Source organism: Hyla sarda, chromosome 9 (assembly GCF_029499605.1).
Source record: "Hyla sarda isolate aHylSar1 chromosome 9, aHylSar1.hap1, whole genome shotgun sequence".
Taxonomy (NCBI): Eukaryota; Metazoa; Chordata; class Amphibia; order Anura; family Hylidae; genus Hyla; species Hyla sarda.
Genome location: NC_079197.1, coordinates 144,311,478 through 144,328,885, shown reverse-complemented (window position 1 = coordinate 144,328,885; position 17,408 = coordinate 144,311,478). Strand labels below are relative to the sequence as shown.

Below are 17,408 nucleotides of genomic sequence, written 5' to 3'. Positions count from 1 at the left end.
TGGGAGCCCTTTTAATTTATTTGTATAATTTTATCATAGGTCTCAATAATAAAAATTTTATTTTGTGTATTATGGTACTCCCATGTAAAGGTTTCTTGTATTTTTTTAATTTTTTTTAACCTTTGATTGCAGTATAACCCCTATTAGGCCCCTTTTACATTGCTGTTACACCCCGTCAAGAACGGTCAAGAACTGGTGCCAAAGTTAAACAGATTTGTAAATGACTTCTATTAAAAAATCTTAATCCTTCCAGTACTTATTAGCTGCTGAATACTACAGAGGAAATTATTTTCTTTTTGGAACACAGAGCTCTCTGCTAACATCACGAGCACAGTGCTCTCTGCTGACATCTCTGTCCATTTTAGGAACTGTCCAGAGCAGCATATGTTTTCTATGGGGATTTTCTCCTACTCTGGACAGTTCTTAAAATGGACAGAGATGTCAGCAGAGAGCACTGTGGTCATGATGTCAGCAGAGAATTCTGTGTTCCAAAAAGAAAATAATTTCCCCTGTAGTATTCAGCAGCTAATAAGTACTGGAAGGATTAAGATTTTTTAATAGAAGTAATTTACAAATCTGTTTAACTTCCTGGCACCAGTTGATTTATGATTTAAAAAAAAAAAAAAGTTTTCCACCGGAGTACCCCTTTAAAGTCTTTTTTTTTTTGTGCCTTTAACAGCCGTTCTTGTGATGTCGCACGAGGGGCAACAACAGGTCCCTATTGCTACTTTACAGGAATAGCGGGAGAAAAAGGGTGCAAGCAGTATTTTTTCTCCCACTATACTTCCCGTTCCCCTGAATCCTTATAAATATACAATATTGATTTCATTTGGCCCCATGTAATGCCCCATTTTTCCTGTAAAGGCACAAATCAGTTTCCCCACAGATTACAGATTATTTAGAAGAATTTTCAATACAGACATCTGTTGGGTAATGTGGCAGGGAGATGAATTTAAGATCTACTCTGGCGGGGCTATTTCCCCTTTCATTGGGGGGTTTAAAATGCTCCAAAAGTGTAGTCTTTACATAGAGGCTATTCTTGTGCATGACCTGCATTGATCTATTTTTACTTGCAATTCTGGGGGTATGATAGGGGGATTGTGAATCAGAATACATACAGGTACCATAATCATATCCTTAAATTCTAAAATTCTTCTCATTAAAATTTTCCTTTTTGAATGTAGCCGAGGGGTCATGATGAGTCACCTCCGATGCGTAGAAATGTGCCATACGTGCATCAGTTTTTGCCAATTTTGGGGCCGAACTGGCAGCAAAATGCAAATTATGTATTTACCAAGTAAGTTTTGTGTAAACCCATCTACATCTGACCAAAAGTCAATGGAGGTTGGCTGCAGCGGGCACGGCATGCAGTCAGTAATTGTGCCCTTTTGGGCGCATTGAAATCTAGCGGCATATAACACATTTACTTGGCTTGTTTGCCAGAAGTCACCGACGTTAACTAATCTTGGTGTCCTCCTACTACTCTAGTTGGATCATGTGATCTACATGCAACAAAAAGGTTCCAAAAAACAGAAAATGGTTTTAAAACAAATTGGCAAAAGCTTTTTAGGAATATGGAAAAAAAAAGTCAATGAAATAGAAGTCCAGCGCCGATTCTTGCGCAAATAAAAGCTAAATCTTTATTCCACCACAACAGAACAGGATAAGTGACGCGTTTCAGCTGGCTGAAACGCGTCACTTATCCTGTTCTGTCGTGGTGGAATAAAGAATTAGCTTTTATTTGCGCAAGAATCGGCGCTGGACTTCTATTTCATTTACTGCTTCTTTGGTGTTGGTTCGCACCGTCACGTGCGCAGGGTTCCGGCATGGGAGGTGAGCTGAAGCACTACTTTGTCTACATAAGAAAAAAAAGGTTTTGATTTACAGCGCCACCCTTGTTTTGGGCTGTAACCTGCAATTCCTTGCATGGGGCTGAGTTTCAATACCAGTCACAGCCTATGGAATAAGTGGCGCTGTTTTTGAAGACATAAACTGGCGCTTTTTGCTAATGTAGGACACCCCTTTAATAAATGGTAATTCTTATTACTATGCAAGAAGACACAGTTAACAGTCAGAGGTCTGACACTAGATTGCAAGCTCTTGGATACAGTTCACAGACACAGTGCGTTGTTGCCGACCTCTGATGAGGACAAGACGCACAAATATAAATAATGGCAGCCGTCGTGGAACAGAGACCAATATTGAATTGCAATGGAGGAATAAACTGGCTTACACTCACACTGCAGCAATATGCTAATCCCTGGAATAAAATGTTTAGAGGAATCTTGGCATGTCTTCATCCTACGGATCCAACAATACCGACAGCTTCAGCAAAAAATAGAAAATCCTTACGCCTGCTACGTCCAAAGCAAGTGCCCTGTTTACTGTGTGTGAGTTGCGTCTTCCAGGACATCCTGCCAGAGGGGTATGCAGTGCTATAATCGGCCTTGGCACCGCACAGCTGGCATTGGGCTGAATCCATACATATATATATTCATACAAAAAGAAGCATATTGCTATTGAAGGGTTAAATCCAGAACTAAGATATACTGCAACTCAGTCCATCTGGACTGAGGAAAAAAGTCAATTTTTTATCCCTCACTAAAGATATTTAATACTGAACTTTTACTAACTAGAGAATTATAATATAATAGATGAGGTGAATTAAAAGCCCAGCATCACAAACACACTATCTAGACTGTGTATTGTTGTCCATTTGGACGAATATTTAGATTTTATATCCAGCACACCTGCAGTTATGCTGATGTAAAAATTCCTCACAATGCCCCCTCTAACATGTTTCGCCACAGAGGTGACGTCTTCAGAGGTGACGTCTTCAGAAGTTAAGGGGCAATGACCTATGCAAGGAGCTATACATGAGATTCCTGAGTCGTGGTTACCCCAAAAAGTGGCTCCATAGAGCCTAGGCAAGAGCAAAAGCGACACCACGTAGCCAATTATTGTCAAATCGACCTAGATCTACCAAAGAGTCACAAAAAAATCATACGTTGCATTGGAAAGTATAATTCCAATAACAAACAAGTAATAAAGATCTTGGACAAATATTGGCCACTTTTGACAAGTGACACGGGGGGGAGATTTATCAAAATCAGTCCAGAGGAAAAGTTGCTGAGTTGCCCATAGCAACCAATCAGATCGCTTCTTTCATTTTGCACAAGGCCTTTTCTAAAATGAAAGCAGCGATCTGATTGGTTGCTATGGGCAACTGAGCAACTTTTCCTCCAAACAGATATTGATAAATCTCCCCCACGGACCTTGAAGAAGTTCTACCTAAAAAAACAGCTATAACATATCGCCGAGGACAAAATATGAAAGAATCCCCGGTTCACTGGGGTTTAATTTGGTGTGTCTTATACGGCAAATACACATTAAAACCCTGTCCTATCACGGCGGTCCCTGCGGCCATCAACGGCCGGGACCCGCGGCTAATACGGGACATCACCTATCGCGGTGATGCCCTGTATTAACCCTTCAGATGCAGCGATCAAAGCTGACTGCCGCGTCTGAAGCGAAAGTGACACTAACCCGGCTGCTCAGTCGGGCTGTTTGGGACCACTGCGGTGAAATCGTGGCGTCCCGAACAGCTTACAGGACACCGGGAGGGACCTTACCTGCCTCCTCGGTGTCTGCTACGTGCCGGGATCCCCTGCATGGCAGGCGCTCTCCTTCGTCATCATCACGTCGTCGCGCGCGCAGCCCTGTCATTGAATAGGAGCGGCGTGCATAGCGGCGTGCGTAGTGACGTGATGGCGGCGACGGACAGCAACGATACCCGGCAGCAGAGACATTCCGGAGTGACGAGGACACCCCTGGGACGTGGTGACAGTGATGGAAGGCGACATCCAGGGAATCGGTGACGGGTCCGGAGCGGCGGGGACACGTGAGTATTACCTCCTATACCAGTGGTCTTCAACCTGCAGACCTCCAGATGTTGCAAAACTACAACTCCCAGCATGCCCGGACAGCCAACGGCTGTCCGGGCATGCTGGGAGTTGTAGTTTTGCAACATCTTGAGGTCCGCAGGTTGAAGATCACTGTTGGGTTCAGAATCTTTTTTTCTAGATTTTGCACCTTTAAAATTGAGTGCGTCTTATATGCCGGTGCGTCCTATAGGGCGAAAAATACGGTAATAAACATCTTGGACAAATATTGGCCACTTTTGACAAGTGACACGGACCTTAAAGAAGTTGTACCTAAAAACCAGCTATAACATCTAACAAAATATGAAAGAATCCCTGGTTCACAGCTTTTTCTCAGAAATTAATATACAGATGTGGTTGAAATCACCTACAACTAGATCACACCCCTGTGGGGGTTGTACTTTTTGCAAGTTCATGCCAAAAAAGAAGGAATTTACTAACCCGGTGGGCAATAAGAAATATAACATTAAGTTTATAACTGTCAGACAACAGGAGTAATCTATGCCGCCCAATGCCCATGTCCAAAGTCATACGTGGGCAAGACGGTTCGGCGAGGGATATCTAAACATATCAGTACAATTAATACCCATATGGATACTCCTATATCGAGACACGTTGGAGAAGTCTACAGTGGAAATGTTATGTTGCTCAAGTTTTGGGGCATTCAGAAATGCAATTTGGGTCCAAGACGTGGAAACCTAAATCGTAAACTTCTAAAGGAAGAAGCTTTTTGGATTTTTTTTATTAAAATCTAGAAGCCCATTGGGCCTGAATGAGGGCGTCACCTTTTCAGCCTTTTTATGATTTTTTTTTTAGCTACCAGCCATGACATTGAAGCAAAATTCTTTAGTTGTTGATAAATAAGTTTTTCAGAAGAGCTGAGCCCTAATTTTGTAATCAAGAACGGCACTTTTTCACACCATTTTTCTTTTATTCCTTTCTCTCTTTTTCTCTCTTTCCCTCCCTTCTATTTTCGAATTGAAGACCAATCCGTGAATAGAGAACATATTCATCAGAATGTGTCACCTCCTACAAGTGCGCTAAAAATTATAGACGCTATTCCATCCTTTATTTAAGACTAATATAAAAACGAGAAAAAACAACAAGAGGTGCGCCCCTAGTGAGGACCGTTTGATAATGATAAAGGTGTAGCGTAAAGATGGGTTCTTACCCCTAGGTGTTGTGCTTAGAGCACAACACCTATAGTAGCGTAGAAATCAAGGGAAACCGCTGCCACGAGGAACAACCCGGTGTGACGTCCGTCAGTCCGGTAAATAGCAATGAGAATAAATACGTGGATAAATTCCTCTCAAGAAGGCGCTGGTACCCAGGGATGGAGATAAGCTTCTTTATTGGCAACGCGTTTCGATCCCGATTTCGATCCTAGTCATCATGGATCGCCTGCAGCCTCACAAAATGTGAGGCTGCAGGCGATCCATGATGACTTGGATCGAAATCGGGATCGAAACGCGTTGCCAATAAAGAAGCTTATCTCCATCCCTGGGTACCAGCGCCTTCTTGAGAGGAATTTATCCACGTATTTATTCTCATCCTTATTTAAGAGTCATCCAATAAATATATTCTTTTGATATTAAAGGGGTATTCCAGGATAAAACTTTTTTTTTTATATCAACTGGCTCCAGAAAGTTAAACAGATTTGTAAATTACTTCGATTAAAAAAATCTTAATCCTTCCTATAATTATCAGCTGCTGAAGTTGAGTTGTTCCTTTCTGTCTGGCAACAGTGCTCTCTGCTGACATCTCTGCTTGTCTCGGGAACTGCATGGAGTAGAAGAGGTTTGCTATGGGGATTTGCTTCTGCTCTGGACAGTTCCCGAGACACGTGTCATCAGAGAGGACTTAGACAGAAAAGAACAACTCAACTTCAGCAGCTCATAAGTGCTGAAAGGATTAACATTTTTTTAATAGAAGTAATTTACAAATCTGTTTAACTTTCTGGAGCCAGTTGATATATAAAAAAAAAGTTTTTCCTGGAATACCCCTTTAAGGTATATTATATTTAAATAGCATATGGGTATTAGTGCATAGTAGACATGTGCAATTCGTTTCGGAACGAATACTAAACTTAACGAATTTTCCCGTTTTCGGGTGGTCGTTACAATCCGAATGCACGAAAAAAAAATCAAATATTTCCGAAAAAGAATACGAATACGAATATACTGTTAACGAATGCATTCGTTAAGTAACGCATAACGAATAATGCATGTTAACGAATAACGAATGCATTCGTTATCAGTAAACCGAATGTAAGGAATGAATTAGATTTTTTTCATTGGGTTTACCTGAGGAAAACTTGCCTTCCTACACAGAGAAAACTGCAAAAAAAGGTGATAACAACAAGAATCCTAAGGTAACACCTGCTATTTATTACAAAAGAGAATCAGCAAGTGAAACTAATGTGCATTTCGTTTAGTAACAAATGCTAAATTTAACGAATCTTACAGATATAACGAAAGATCCGAATTAACGAATGCATTCGATGTTATTGACGAATGCATCCGAAAACGAAAAAAAAAATTTGCAGATGCATCCGAAAAAAACAATATGACGACTGCACAGAATTCCGAATATTCACAGCACCGAATATTTTTTAAAAACGAAAACGAACAAAACGAAAAAACAAAATTTTTGGTTCTGCACATGTCTAGTGCATAGGTATCATTATGTGAGTTTCCCAAAAGATTCCCTTGTAGATATGTAGAATTGGAGAATTTCAATATAAATAAAACTTTGGAATAACCAAAGAAAAAAACGGAATATTATACTGAATCTACCTTTGTTAAGGAAAAGCAGATTTTTGATCAATATAATTTTATTCCTGAAGGAACACGGTTTAAAAATAAAATAAAAATTTTAATAAAAAAAAGGTCATTGCCCCTTAACCTCTGAAGACGTCACATCTGTGACGAAACATGTTAGAGGGGCATTATGAGGAATTTTAACATCAGCATCAGCACTGTTAATCAGCACACACTAAAATCTAAATGTTCGTCCAAATGGACAACAATACACGGACTAGATAGTGTGTTTGTGATGCTGGGCTCATCTATTATATTATAATTCTCTAATTAATAAAAGTTAAGTATTAAATCTCTTTAATGAGGGATAAAAAGGTCTTTTTTAGTCAGTCCAGATGGACTGAGTTGCAGTATATATTAAAGGTGTGTTTAGTCCACCCCTCACTTGGGTCGTTGATCCTTGGGATCTATAATTTGAGCTTCCAAATCCAGAACTAAGAGACTCTACAAATAACTCCCGAAAATGTACCAAACCCGAGCATTGGGATTTGGCATCATTTATACAGGAAGTGGGTGTCTGGTTACTGAGCGCTGCATAAGAAACCAAAAATAACACAACATTAGAACCCAGAAAATGTATTGAGGTTATTAATAGACTGTGACCTTTATAGGATGCTGCCTCCATTATCTTAGTTTACATAAGATTATATTCTGCTACGTATCCGTAAATATTCAGCGGCACATAGGAATCATGAGGACATCGTTCTTATACATGGCCGTCACATACGTGCATCATATACTGGGAAGAAAGATTCAGAAGGGACCAGAGACATCTTTGCGACAAATCTAAAAAAGCGGAATTGGTTTGGAGGCAATTGTGGATTGTCTCTTGTCTCTTCTCGATATAAAACACTCAAGGACAGCCCTCATATAACATCTTAGCATAGGCCCACGCTGTCCAGTCTTCTAGTCTAAACCCTATAGGGCTCTTGTATGGCAGAGCGACACATATCCTAGTAGCCAAGTGGTCAATCAACCTTACAAATTGTGTTTGGGAGCTAACTTTTTGGGTTGTTTTCTATTCACGACCTAAGGAAGTTTTATTCCCTGACTACCAGAAATAAACTGCGCTGGGTCCAAGATTCTACAACAGTTTTGCCCGCCCTTGGTTTATGAACACAACTAGTGCCAAGAATACCGAATTGGAATTGTGCCTCCCAAAGATATAACTGGCCTTTTCTTCACTTGGGACAAAAGTTAAAGGGGTACTTCGGTGGTGAACATTTTTTTTTTTAATCAACTGGTGCCAGAAAGTTAAACAGATTTGTAAATGAAATCTTTATCCTTCCAGTATTTATTAGCTGCTGAATACTACAGAGAAAGTTCTTTTCTTTTTGGATTTCTTTTTTTTTCTGTCCACAGTGCTCTCTGCTGACACCTCTTTCCGTATCAGGAATTGTCAAATCCCCATAGCAAACCTATGCTGCTCTGGACAGTTCCTGATACAGACAGAGGTGTCAGCAGAGAGCACCGTGGACAGAAAAAAATAAAATAAATCCAAAAACAAAAGAACGTTCTCTGTTATATACAGCCGCTAATAAGTACTGGAAGGATTAAGATTTTTTAATGGAAGTAATTTACAAATCTGTTTAATTTTCTGGTACCAGTTGATTAAAAAAAAAATTTTCCACCGAAGTACCCCTTTAAGTTTGCTCCCCCCAGCATTGGCCATGGCAAAGTGTTGTTCTTGTTGCCGCCTTTCCTTGGCATGCCGCATCAGGGGCACATGCCTGCCAGCTGCCTATGTTGTGCATGTACGATGAGGAAACACGCACGGCATGTGACACCTTTTACTCCGGCTTTTATGTGGATTCAGAAAAGCCATTTTTCCTACAACATGCCAAGAGCATTACCGCTCTCCAAGGTATTGAGATTATTCTGAATATAAAGATCAAAGCAAAATCAAACTGGGGAATAAAAAAGTACTGGAGAAGGTACAGGAAGCATACATGTATGACTACAGATAAGAGGTGCCACCTCGGGACATCTCCGAAGGGCCATCATAGTTCTTCTAGAGCACTAAAGGGCCATCACCTTACCTTTTCGATCTTGTCCAGCCAGCCTTTATTCTGAGACAATTCAGCCATAAACGCCTGGTGCTTGAGCCATTTTTTGTGGAGTTTCTGAGTCACGTCCCGCGAGTTATCACGAGCCATCAGTGTTTTTTCGCTGATCCAAGCATCCAGCTGCGGGACACAGAAAGGTGGGTGAAAGCGGAGGATTCCATGTTTGGTTAATGGTAAGGACCTGCAGACTTCCCTTCTTCTTTATAGGGTTAGTTCAGGTATAGAGACAAGAGAGCGCCCCAAAAATTCCCGGTTGTCATTTCATTATGTATAACAGAGTAATATAATGGATCTACTGGACAGATGATAAGATGACTGCCAAAGAATGGGAGAACGTCAATGTAAAGAGACATCAACCAGTCTATGGGGATAAGAGACAGGTGAGAAATATAGAAGAGAGAAATGGAAAGAGGGGACAATGTAAACAAAAGAGACAGATGTGTCAGACAGGTGAGACTGCAGTCACATACAGAAGTAAAAAGATATATATTAAAAAAAAGACAGGTTAAGGACAGGTGTAAAACAGAAGAGACAGTCAAGAGAGAGGGCTAGGAGAAGGAGAGAGCAGGAGACCAGAGGTGACTGACCACCTTATAGACAGGTGAGGGACAGAGATAGGATCAGGTATGCATGAGAGACAGATGAGTGAAGGTATGTCTGACGAGACAGGTAAGGATAGGAATGGGGAAGACAGGCCAGTCGGACGGATTCATAGCAGGGCTGAGAGAGAGCAGTCGAGTGGAAAGGAATAAACAGGAGACTGCATGAGATGGTGCTGTGGTGCCTGCAGAAGCTGCTGTCAGTGCATAATGTCCTGCGATGCTGTTTGGTGCAGTGAGGTTTGCTGTCCCTATGAGGGGTGGGCTGCTCGATCCCCAGCACAGACCCTTCAGCTGGACCAGGCAAGAAGCACGGGGCCCCTGCTATCCTGACACATGCTCATTGCTAGTAGGTCTCCCTCGATCCACAGTCAAGGTGGGATGGTGGAATGATCCCACTGCAGTGAATGGATGGAGGGGGAGGATCCGGAATGTGATGCGTCATCTCCCCCACACCCCTTCTCCTCTGCTTCCAGTGCCTGACTGCTTCAATCTCCACTACTCATTCTGCATGCCTCTATGTCCAGCTCTCTCAGAAACTATGTCCGCTTGTCTTTCATTCATCTATCCCAGTGTTTCCCAACCAGTGTGCCTCCAGCTGTTGCAAAACTACGACTCCCAGCATGCCCGGACAGCCAACGGCTGTCCGGGCATGCTGGGAGTTGTAGTTTTGCAACAGCTGGAGTCACACTGGTTGGGAAACACTGATCTATCCATTCAAGAAAATTCCCCCCATCACTGATTCTCAATATACACTGGTTCTCCTTTGAGAAGACCACTTCGCTTCTTCGACTGATCCCCCCCATTATAGTCTAAGGAAGCTGCCCTTCTACAAGCAGACCAACCCCTTATCTGACCACACATTGGACTTAGATGTACCCTGGGGCCAAAAGGAGGAGAAAAATTGTAAGGAACATCAAGGAAAAAAATGCTGCTAGCATTGGGCCACATCATTGGAGCTGACAAAGCAGGAGGAGAAGCATTTCCAGGAGGGTCCATGCTGGGGGCAAGGAATGAGATAGGGATTCATGCATGGGACCAGCAAAAAGATTTTGTGCCATTTTGGGGACCATAAATAAGTGGGGGAGCCATGCTGTGGGCTAGAAGTAAGAGGGGGAGACAGGCCAGGTACCAGGAATGAGAGAGAAGCCATGCTTGGGACAAAACCGAATCGGAAGCCAAGATGAAGACCGGGAGACTGAGATGGGATCCCATGCTGAGGACCAGAACTGAGAGCCAAGCTGGAGACAGGGAATGAGATGGACAGCCAAGCTGGAGACCGGGAATGAGATGGACAGCCATGCTGGGGACAAGAAATTAGATGGGAAAGCTATGCTGGGGGCCAAGGAATGAGATGGAGAGCTATGCTGGGGAAAGGAATGAGATAGGGAGTCATGCATGGGACCAGCAAAAAGATTTTCTGCCATTTTGGGATAAATAAGTGAGGGAGCCATGAATAAGTGAGGGAGCCATGCTGTGGGCTTGGAGTAAGAGGGAAAGGCCGTGTACCAGGAATGAGAAGAGAAGCCATGCTAGGGACAAACCCGAATCGGAAGCCAAGCTGAAGACCAGGAGACTGAGATGGAAAGCCAAGCTGAGGACCAGGACTGAGAGCCAAGGAATGAGATGGAGCACCATGCTGGAGACAAGGAATAAGATGGGAAGCCATGCTGCGGGCAAGGAACGAGATGGAGCACCATGTTGGAGACAAGGAACGAGATGGAGCACCATGCTGGAGACAAGGAATGAGATGGACAGCCATACTGGGGACATGCAATGACATGGACAGCCATGCTGGAGACAAGGAATGAGATGGACAGCCATGCTGGGGACAAGGAATGAGATGGACAGCCATGCTGGGGACAAGGAATGAGATGGACAGCCATGCTGGGGACAAGGAATGAGATGGACAGCCATGCTGGGGACAAGGAATGAGATGGACAGCCATGCTGGGGACAAGGAATGAGATGGAGCACCATGCTGGGGACAAGGAATGAGATGGAGCACCATGCTGGGGACAAGGAATGAGATGGAGCACCATACTGGGGACAAGGAATGACATGGACAGCCATGCTGGGGACAAGGAATCAGATGGAGCACCATGCTGGGGACAAGGAATGAGATGGAGCACCATGCTGGGGACAAGGAATGAGATGGAGCACCATGCTTGGGACAAGGAATGAGATGGAGCACCATACTGGGGACAAGGAATGACATGGACAGTCATGCTGGGGACAAGGAATGAGATGGAGCACCATGCTGGGGACAAGGAATGAGATGGACAGCCATGCTGGGGACAAGGAATGACATGGAGCACCATGCTGGGGACAAGGAATGAGATGGAGCACCATGCTGGGGAGAAGGAATGAGATGGAGCACCATGCTGGGGACAAGGAATGAGATGGAGCACCATGCTGGGGACAAGGAATGAGATGGACAGCCATGCTGGGGACAAGGAATGAGATGGAGCACCATGCTGGGGAGAAGGAATGAGATGGAGCACCATGCTGGGGACAAGGAATGAGATGGAGCACCATGCTGGGGACAAGGAATGAGATGGACAGCCATGCTGGGGACAAGGAATGACATGGAGCACCATGCTGGGGACAAGGAATGACATGGAGCACCATGCTGGGGACAAGGAATGAGATGGACAGCCATGCTGGGGACAAGGAATGACATGGAGCACCATGCTGGGGACAAGGAATGACATGGAGCACCATGCTGGGGACAAGGAATGAGATGGAGCACCATGCTGGGGACAAGGAATGACATGGAGCACCATGCTGGAGACAAGGATTGATATTAAAAACCATGCTGGGGAAAAGGAATAAAATGGGAAGCCAGGGACAAGGAATTGGCCAGGAAGCCATGTTGGGGACCAGAAATGAGATAGGGACTAGGAATTAGAGTGGAACCATGCCGTGTGCTAGGAATTAGCTGGAGAGTAATGTTGTAGAGTAGGAATGAGTTAAGAGAGACATTTTGGGGAAGATTTATGAAATAATGAGCCAGGCTGGACCAGAAATTGGGACATGTAGCCTTCCTGGGGACTATAAGTCATATAGGGAGTTATGGTGGGGACAAAGAATGAAAGGGGAGTCATGCTGGGTGGATGAACCATGCTGGGGTTCAGTAATTTAACCCATGATTTTTTTGCCTCTTTCATTATTAAGTGTATGCTGTACATGCTTGTTGACTTCATCTGACAATTTAACTAACATTCTGTGTAATATCTTATTTGAGAGGACCACCCCTATAGCAGACCACTTTTTGTGCAAGTTTTGGGTGTCAGCTCAAAGAGGTTTCACTGTACTGGTTTGACAACCATTAGAGCTGCCATTACACCTGTGGTTGTCATTCGAAAAAGCTAGGTTACATGGTTTGACATTAGAGATGCAATGCGCACACCTGTAAACATAAAATGCTCACTTTATCTGTCTTCTGATATATGTTCACATCTGTATTGTGGCTTCTGCTGTAACAGATCTGCTTAACAATTAACACCATTGGCTTATAATAGGGGTCCATTGAGTTGTCCGATGGTTTGATAGGAAAACAGCGCCGCATGTAGAGTCACTTTCATGAAAACTATGGAGTCTGCAAAGAAGGCTTCTAAAGGACCAAGTAAGTAAACAGAGCTGCATGGAGGTATCCGAGGGTCCCTGAGACTCCCAATGAACAGAAGGATGAGAGCTATCAGTCTGGTTCCCAAGACCACCTGCTAAGATTTCGCTGGGGTAATATACAACCAGCCATATTGCTGAGGCCTTTGCAGGGAAAATGTTACATAATATGGTGGATATTTAGACAACTGGCTGTCCATTGAGTTCCCAAGTACACCAGAAGGAAAACTGCTACTTGATAGTCTTTCTTTACCTTGGCTCATAGAAGGTGTTTTAATTATTTTTATTGAGGTTTTTTAAGAATTTACAAACATAAGAAAACACAGGCCATTACAACTTTATGGCCCTACAAGAAGTAATACAAAAACATACACCTTGGCTCATAGAAGGGCTTACACATAGGTCATATGTACAGAGGTTGGACTAAACAACTAAAACACCCCTATTATCATACAGTCAACCTGTCATCTCAGTTATGTAGCTTATATCTCGGTAATAAACTGTTTTAAAAATCAGTAAATTTATTTTAGGGGCATTATTTGTCAGACCTGACAGGGTTCCAAAGGGGAATTATTGTTGGTGTGTACCTGGTAGGGCTGTCTGTGACCTGAGTTGATGGTGTGTCAAGGTCTGCTGTTTCCTAAACCATACCTAAGTATGCAAAACATACTGGCAAAACATCTTCAGACAGAAGTAGCTGTGGTCAAAAGTAAAAGCTTGATGCAATGGATAGAAGAGCTAATTTCTAGGGCCATAGGTTCTTGTGGTTTTTTTTTTGTGTTCATCTGTATCTATTCAAAGAATTGTCCACCATGTCAAACATTGCTCCATTATAAAAAGTAGCATCTGTTTAATAAAGATTGTGAAAAGGAACAGAGATTAGTTACAGAGCAAAAAAAAAAAAAAAAAAACACAAGTACAAAACCCAGTCTTATTGTACCAAATATAAGCCCATTGTCATTTCAAATGCAAACTAGCAGAGGATAATGCCCGGCAGGTAAGGATCAGTACGCTGTGTGAAGCTGAATACCCAGAGGGAGCTCAAGTCCTGTCAGCTGCAATAAGGAGTCTTGGAAATGACTGAAAATATAAGAATTACAACGGCTTCAGATAGAGCTGGTAGTAATATGTGGTGCCAGGAAGGAGGCAAGTAAAGAATCTATCATCAGCTATTCATGAACTATGTGGATAAGAAGAGTAGTGGACATGCAACAAATATACTAAGTATGGGGCCACCTGGAGAGAAACATAGTGTCACTGTACAGCACTGTGCTATGGATACATGGTTTTCTGCTATTTAATATAGTATGGTAATATGTAATAATGTGTTAATGCTGCCAGGACTCCTACAGAAAGCCTGTGACTTCTGCTTCCCCCACCCACTAATAAAGAAAGCCTGTGAGTCCTGATCCCACACCCACTAATAAAGAAAGCCTGTGAGTCCTGATCCCACACCCACTAATAAAGAAAGCCTGTGAGTCCTGATCCCACACCCACTAATAAAGAAAGCCTGTGAGTCCTGATCCCACACCCACTAATAAAGAAAGCCTGTGACTTCTGATCCCCCACCCACTAATAAAGAAAGCCTGTGAGTCCTGATCCCACACCCACTAATAAAGAAAGCCTGTGAGTCCTGATCCCAAACCCACTAATAAAGAAAGCCTGTGACTTCTGCTTCCCACACCCACTAATAAAGAAAGCCTGTGAGTCCTGATCCTACACCCACTCATAGAGAAAGGCTGTGAGTCCTGATCCCACACCCACTAATAAAGAAAGCCTGTGAGTCCTGATCCCCCCACCCACTCATAGAGAAAGCCTGTGAGTCCTGATCCCCCACACCCACTCATAGAGAAAGCCTGCGAGTCCTGATCCCACACCCGCTCATTGAGAAAGCCTGTGAGTCCTGATCCTACACCCACTCATAGAGAAAGCCTGTGAGTCCTGATCCCACACCCACTAATAAAGAAAGCCTGTGAGTCCTGATCCCCCCACCCACTCATAGAGAAAGCCTGTGAGTCCTGATCCCCCACACCCACTCATAGAGAAAGCCTGCGAGTCCTGATCCTACACCCACTAATAAAGAAAGCCTGTGAGTTCTTATCCCCCCACCCACTTATAGAAAAAGCCTGTGAGTCCTGATCCCACACCCGCTCATTGAGAAAGCCTGTGAGTCCTGATCCCCCCAGTCACTTATAAAGAAAGCCTGAGAGTCCTGATCCCCCACCCACTAATAAAGAAAGCCTGTGAGTTCTGATCCTACACCCACTAATAAAGAAAGCCTGTGAGTTCTGATCCCCCCCACCCACTAATAAAGAAAGCCTGTGAGTTCTGATCCTACACCCACTAATAAAGAAAGCCTGTGAGTTCTGATCCCCCCCACCCACTAATAAAGAAAGCCTGTGAGTTCTGATCCTACACCCACTAATAAAGAAAGCCTGTGAGTTCTGATCCCCCCCACCCACTAATAAAGAAAGCCTGTGAGTTCTGATCCTACACCCACTAATAAAGAAAGCCTGTGAGTTCTGATCCCCCCCCACCCACTAATAAAGAAAGCCTGTGAGTTCTGATCCTACACCCACTAATAAAGAAAGCCTGTGAGTTCTGATCCCCCCCCACCCACTAATAAAGAAAGCATGTGAGTCCTGATCCCACACCCGCTCATTGAGAAAGCCTGTGAGTCCTGATCCCCCCACCCACTTATAAAGAAAGCCTGTGAGTCCTGATCCCCCCACCCACTTATAAAGAAAGCCTGTGAGTCCTGATCCCCTCACCCACTTATAAAGAAAGCCTGAGAGTCCTGATCCCCCACCCACTAATAAAGAAAGCCTGAGAGTCCTGATCCCACACCTGCTCATAGAGAAAGCCTGTGAGTCCTGATCCCACACCCACTTATAAAGAAAGCTTGTGAGTTCTGATTCCACACCTGCTCATTGAGAAAGCCTGTGAGTCCTGATCCCCCCCACCTACTTGTAAAGAAAGCTTGTGAGTCCTGATCCCACACCAGCTCATTGAGAAAGCCTGTGAGTCCTGATCCCCCCCACCCACTTATAAAGAACACCTGTGAGTCCTGATCTCACACCAGCTCATTGAGAAAGCCTGTGATTCCTGATCCCACACCCACTCATAGAGAAAGCCTGAGAGTCCTGATCCCACACCCGCTCATTGAGAAAGCCTGTGAGTCCTGCATCACCCACCTGCTCAGGGAGAATGCCTGTGAGTCCTGATTTCCACCCTCGCTTATAGTGAAAGACTGTGAGTCCTGATTTCTCCACCTACTCATAGAAAAAGTCTCTGAGTTCTTCTTCCCCTGCCCACACATAGAGAAAGCATGTGAGTCCTGCTTCCCATTCCCACTCATAGAGCCTGTGAGTCCTGATTTCTTCCACCCACTCACAGAGAAAGCCTGTGAGTCCTGCTTCTCACACCCACTCAGAGAAAACCTGTGAGTTCTGCTTTCCTTCTAACTCATGGAAAAAGCCTGAGAGTCCCGCATCCCCGCCCACACACAGTGATTGACAGCTTTTCTTGTATAAGTCTGTATGCATGAAAGGCTAGCGGTGAGTCTTGGGAAGGACTCTCAGGTTTTCTCTATGAGTTAGTGGAAAAGCAAGGATTCACAAGTTTTCTCTGAGTGGGTGGGAGCAGGACTAGAGGAACTAGAACTACTAATGTTTAAAGACAACTATGATAGTGGGGATATGTCAAATATGGCTGGAAGTGACCTATGACTAGGGGGTGAACTTGCAGTGTTATAAAAAACAAAAAGGCATACTTACCTAGCCCCGGTCCACTGCTGGTTCCTCGCAGCTCCTAATCACCTCCATCTGGTCCCCTGATCTTTTCTCTCCTTGCTGTTTCCGAGACAAGAGCTTGAAGAAGGACCTGCCGGCTTAGCCAATCACTGACCAGTGCAGTGTCCCATCATTGCCAGTGATTGGCTGGGTGGGAAGGTCCTGCATGGAGCACTTGTCTAGGAAGAGGAGAAAAGATCAAGTGACTGGAAAGAGGCGAACGGGAGTTTAAGGAACTAGTTGAGGACTGGAACTAGGGAAGTATGGCTTTTTGTTCTATTATCCCCAAGCCATTGGCTGTCTGGGCATGCTGGGAGTTGTAATTGTGCAACATCTGGACTGTCATAAACCAATAATATAGAAAAAATACAAGCAGTAGCAACCTGACACTACCATTTCCCATGCCCCGTATACCGACCAAGACGTGTTAGCAAACTATGGTCAAACAACCCCTTGAACACTATTTTATGGGATTGCCATTTATGCATTTTCATCCAAAATCCATGTCCACCAGAATTAGTATTTGTCACGACGTCACTACTACTGAAAGTAACCATTTTTTTTAG

General features: G+C 43.8%; 1 protein-coding gene across 3 annotated transcripts in view; it reads right to left on the bottom strand.

Moving 5' to 3' along the window:
• The window catches only part of SPTBN4 (spectrin beta, non-erythrocytic 4), a 162,528-nt gene that overhangs the window by 67,514 nt on the left and 77,606 nt on the right, over positions 1-17,408 (bottom strand). For all 3 annotated transcript variants that reach the window (XM_056540128.1, XM_056540129.1, XM_056540130.1), the window contains one exon: positions 8,800-8,946. In XM_056540128.1, coding sequence (XP_056396103.1) covers positions 8,800-8,946 — 147 coding nt within the window. The remainder of the gene's footprint in view (positions 1-8,799; positions 8,947-17,408) is intronic.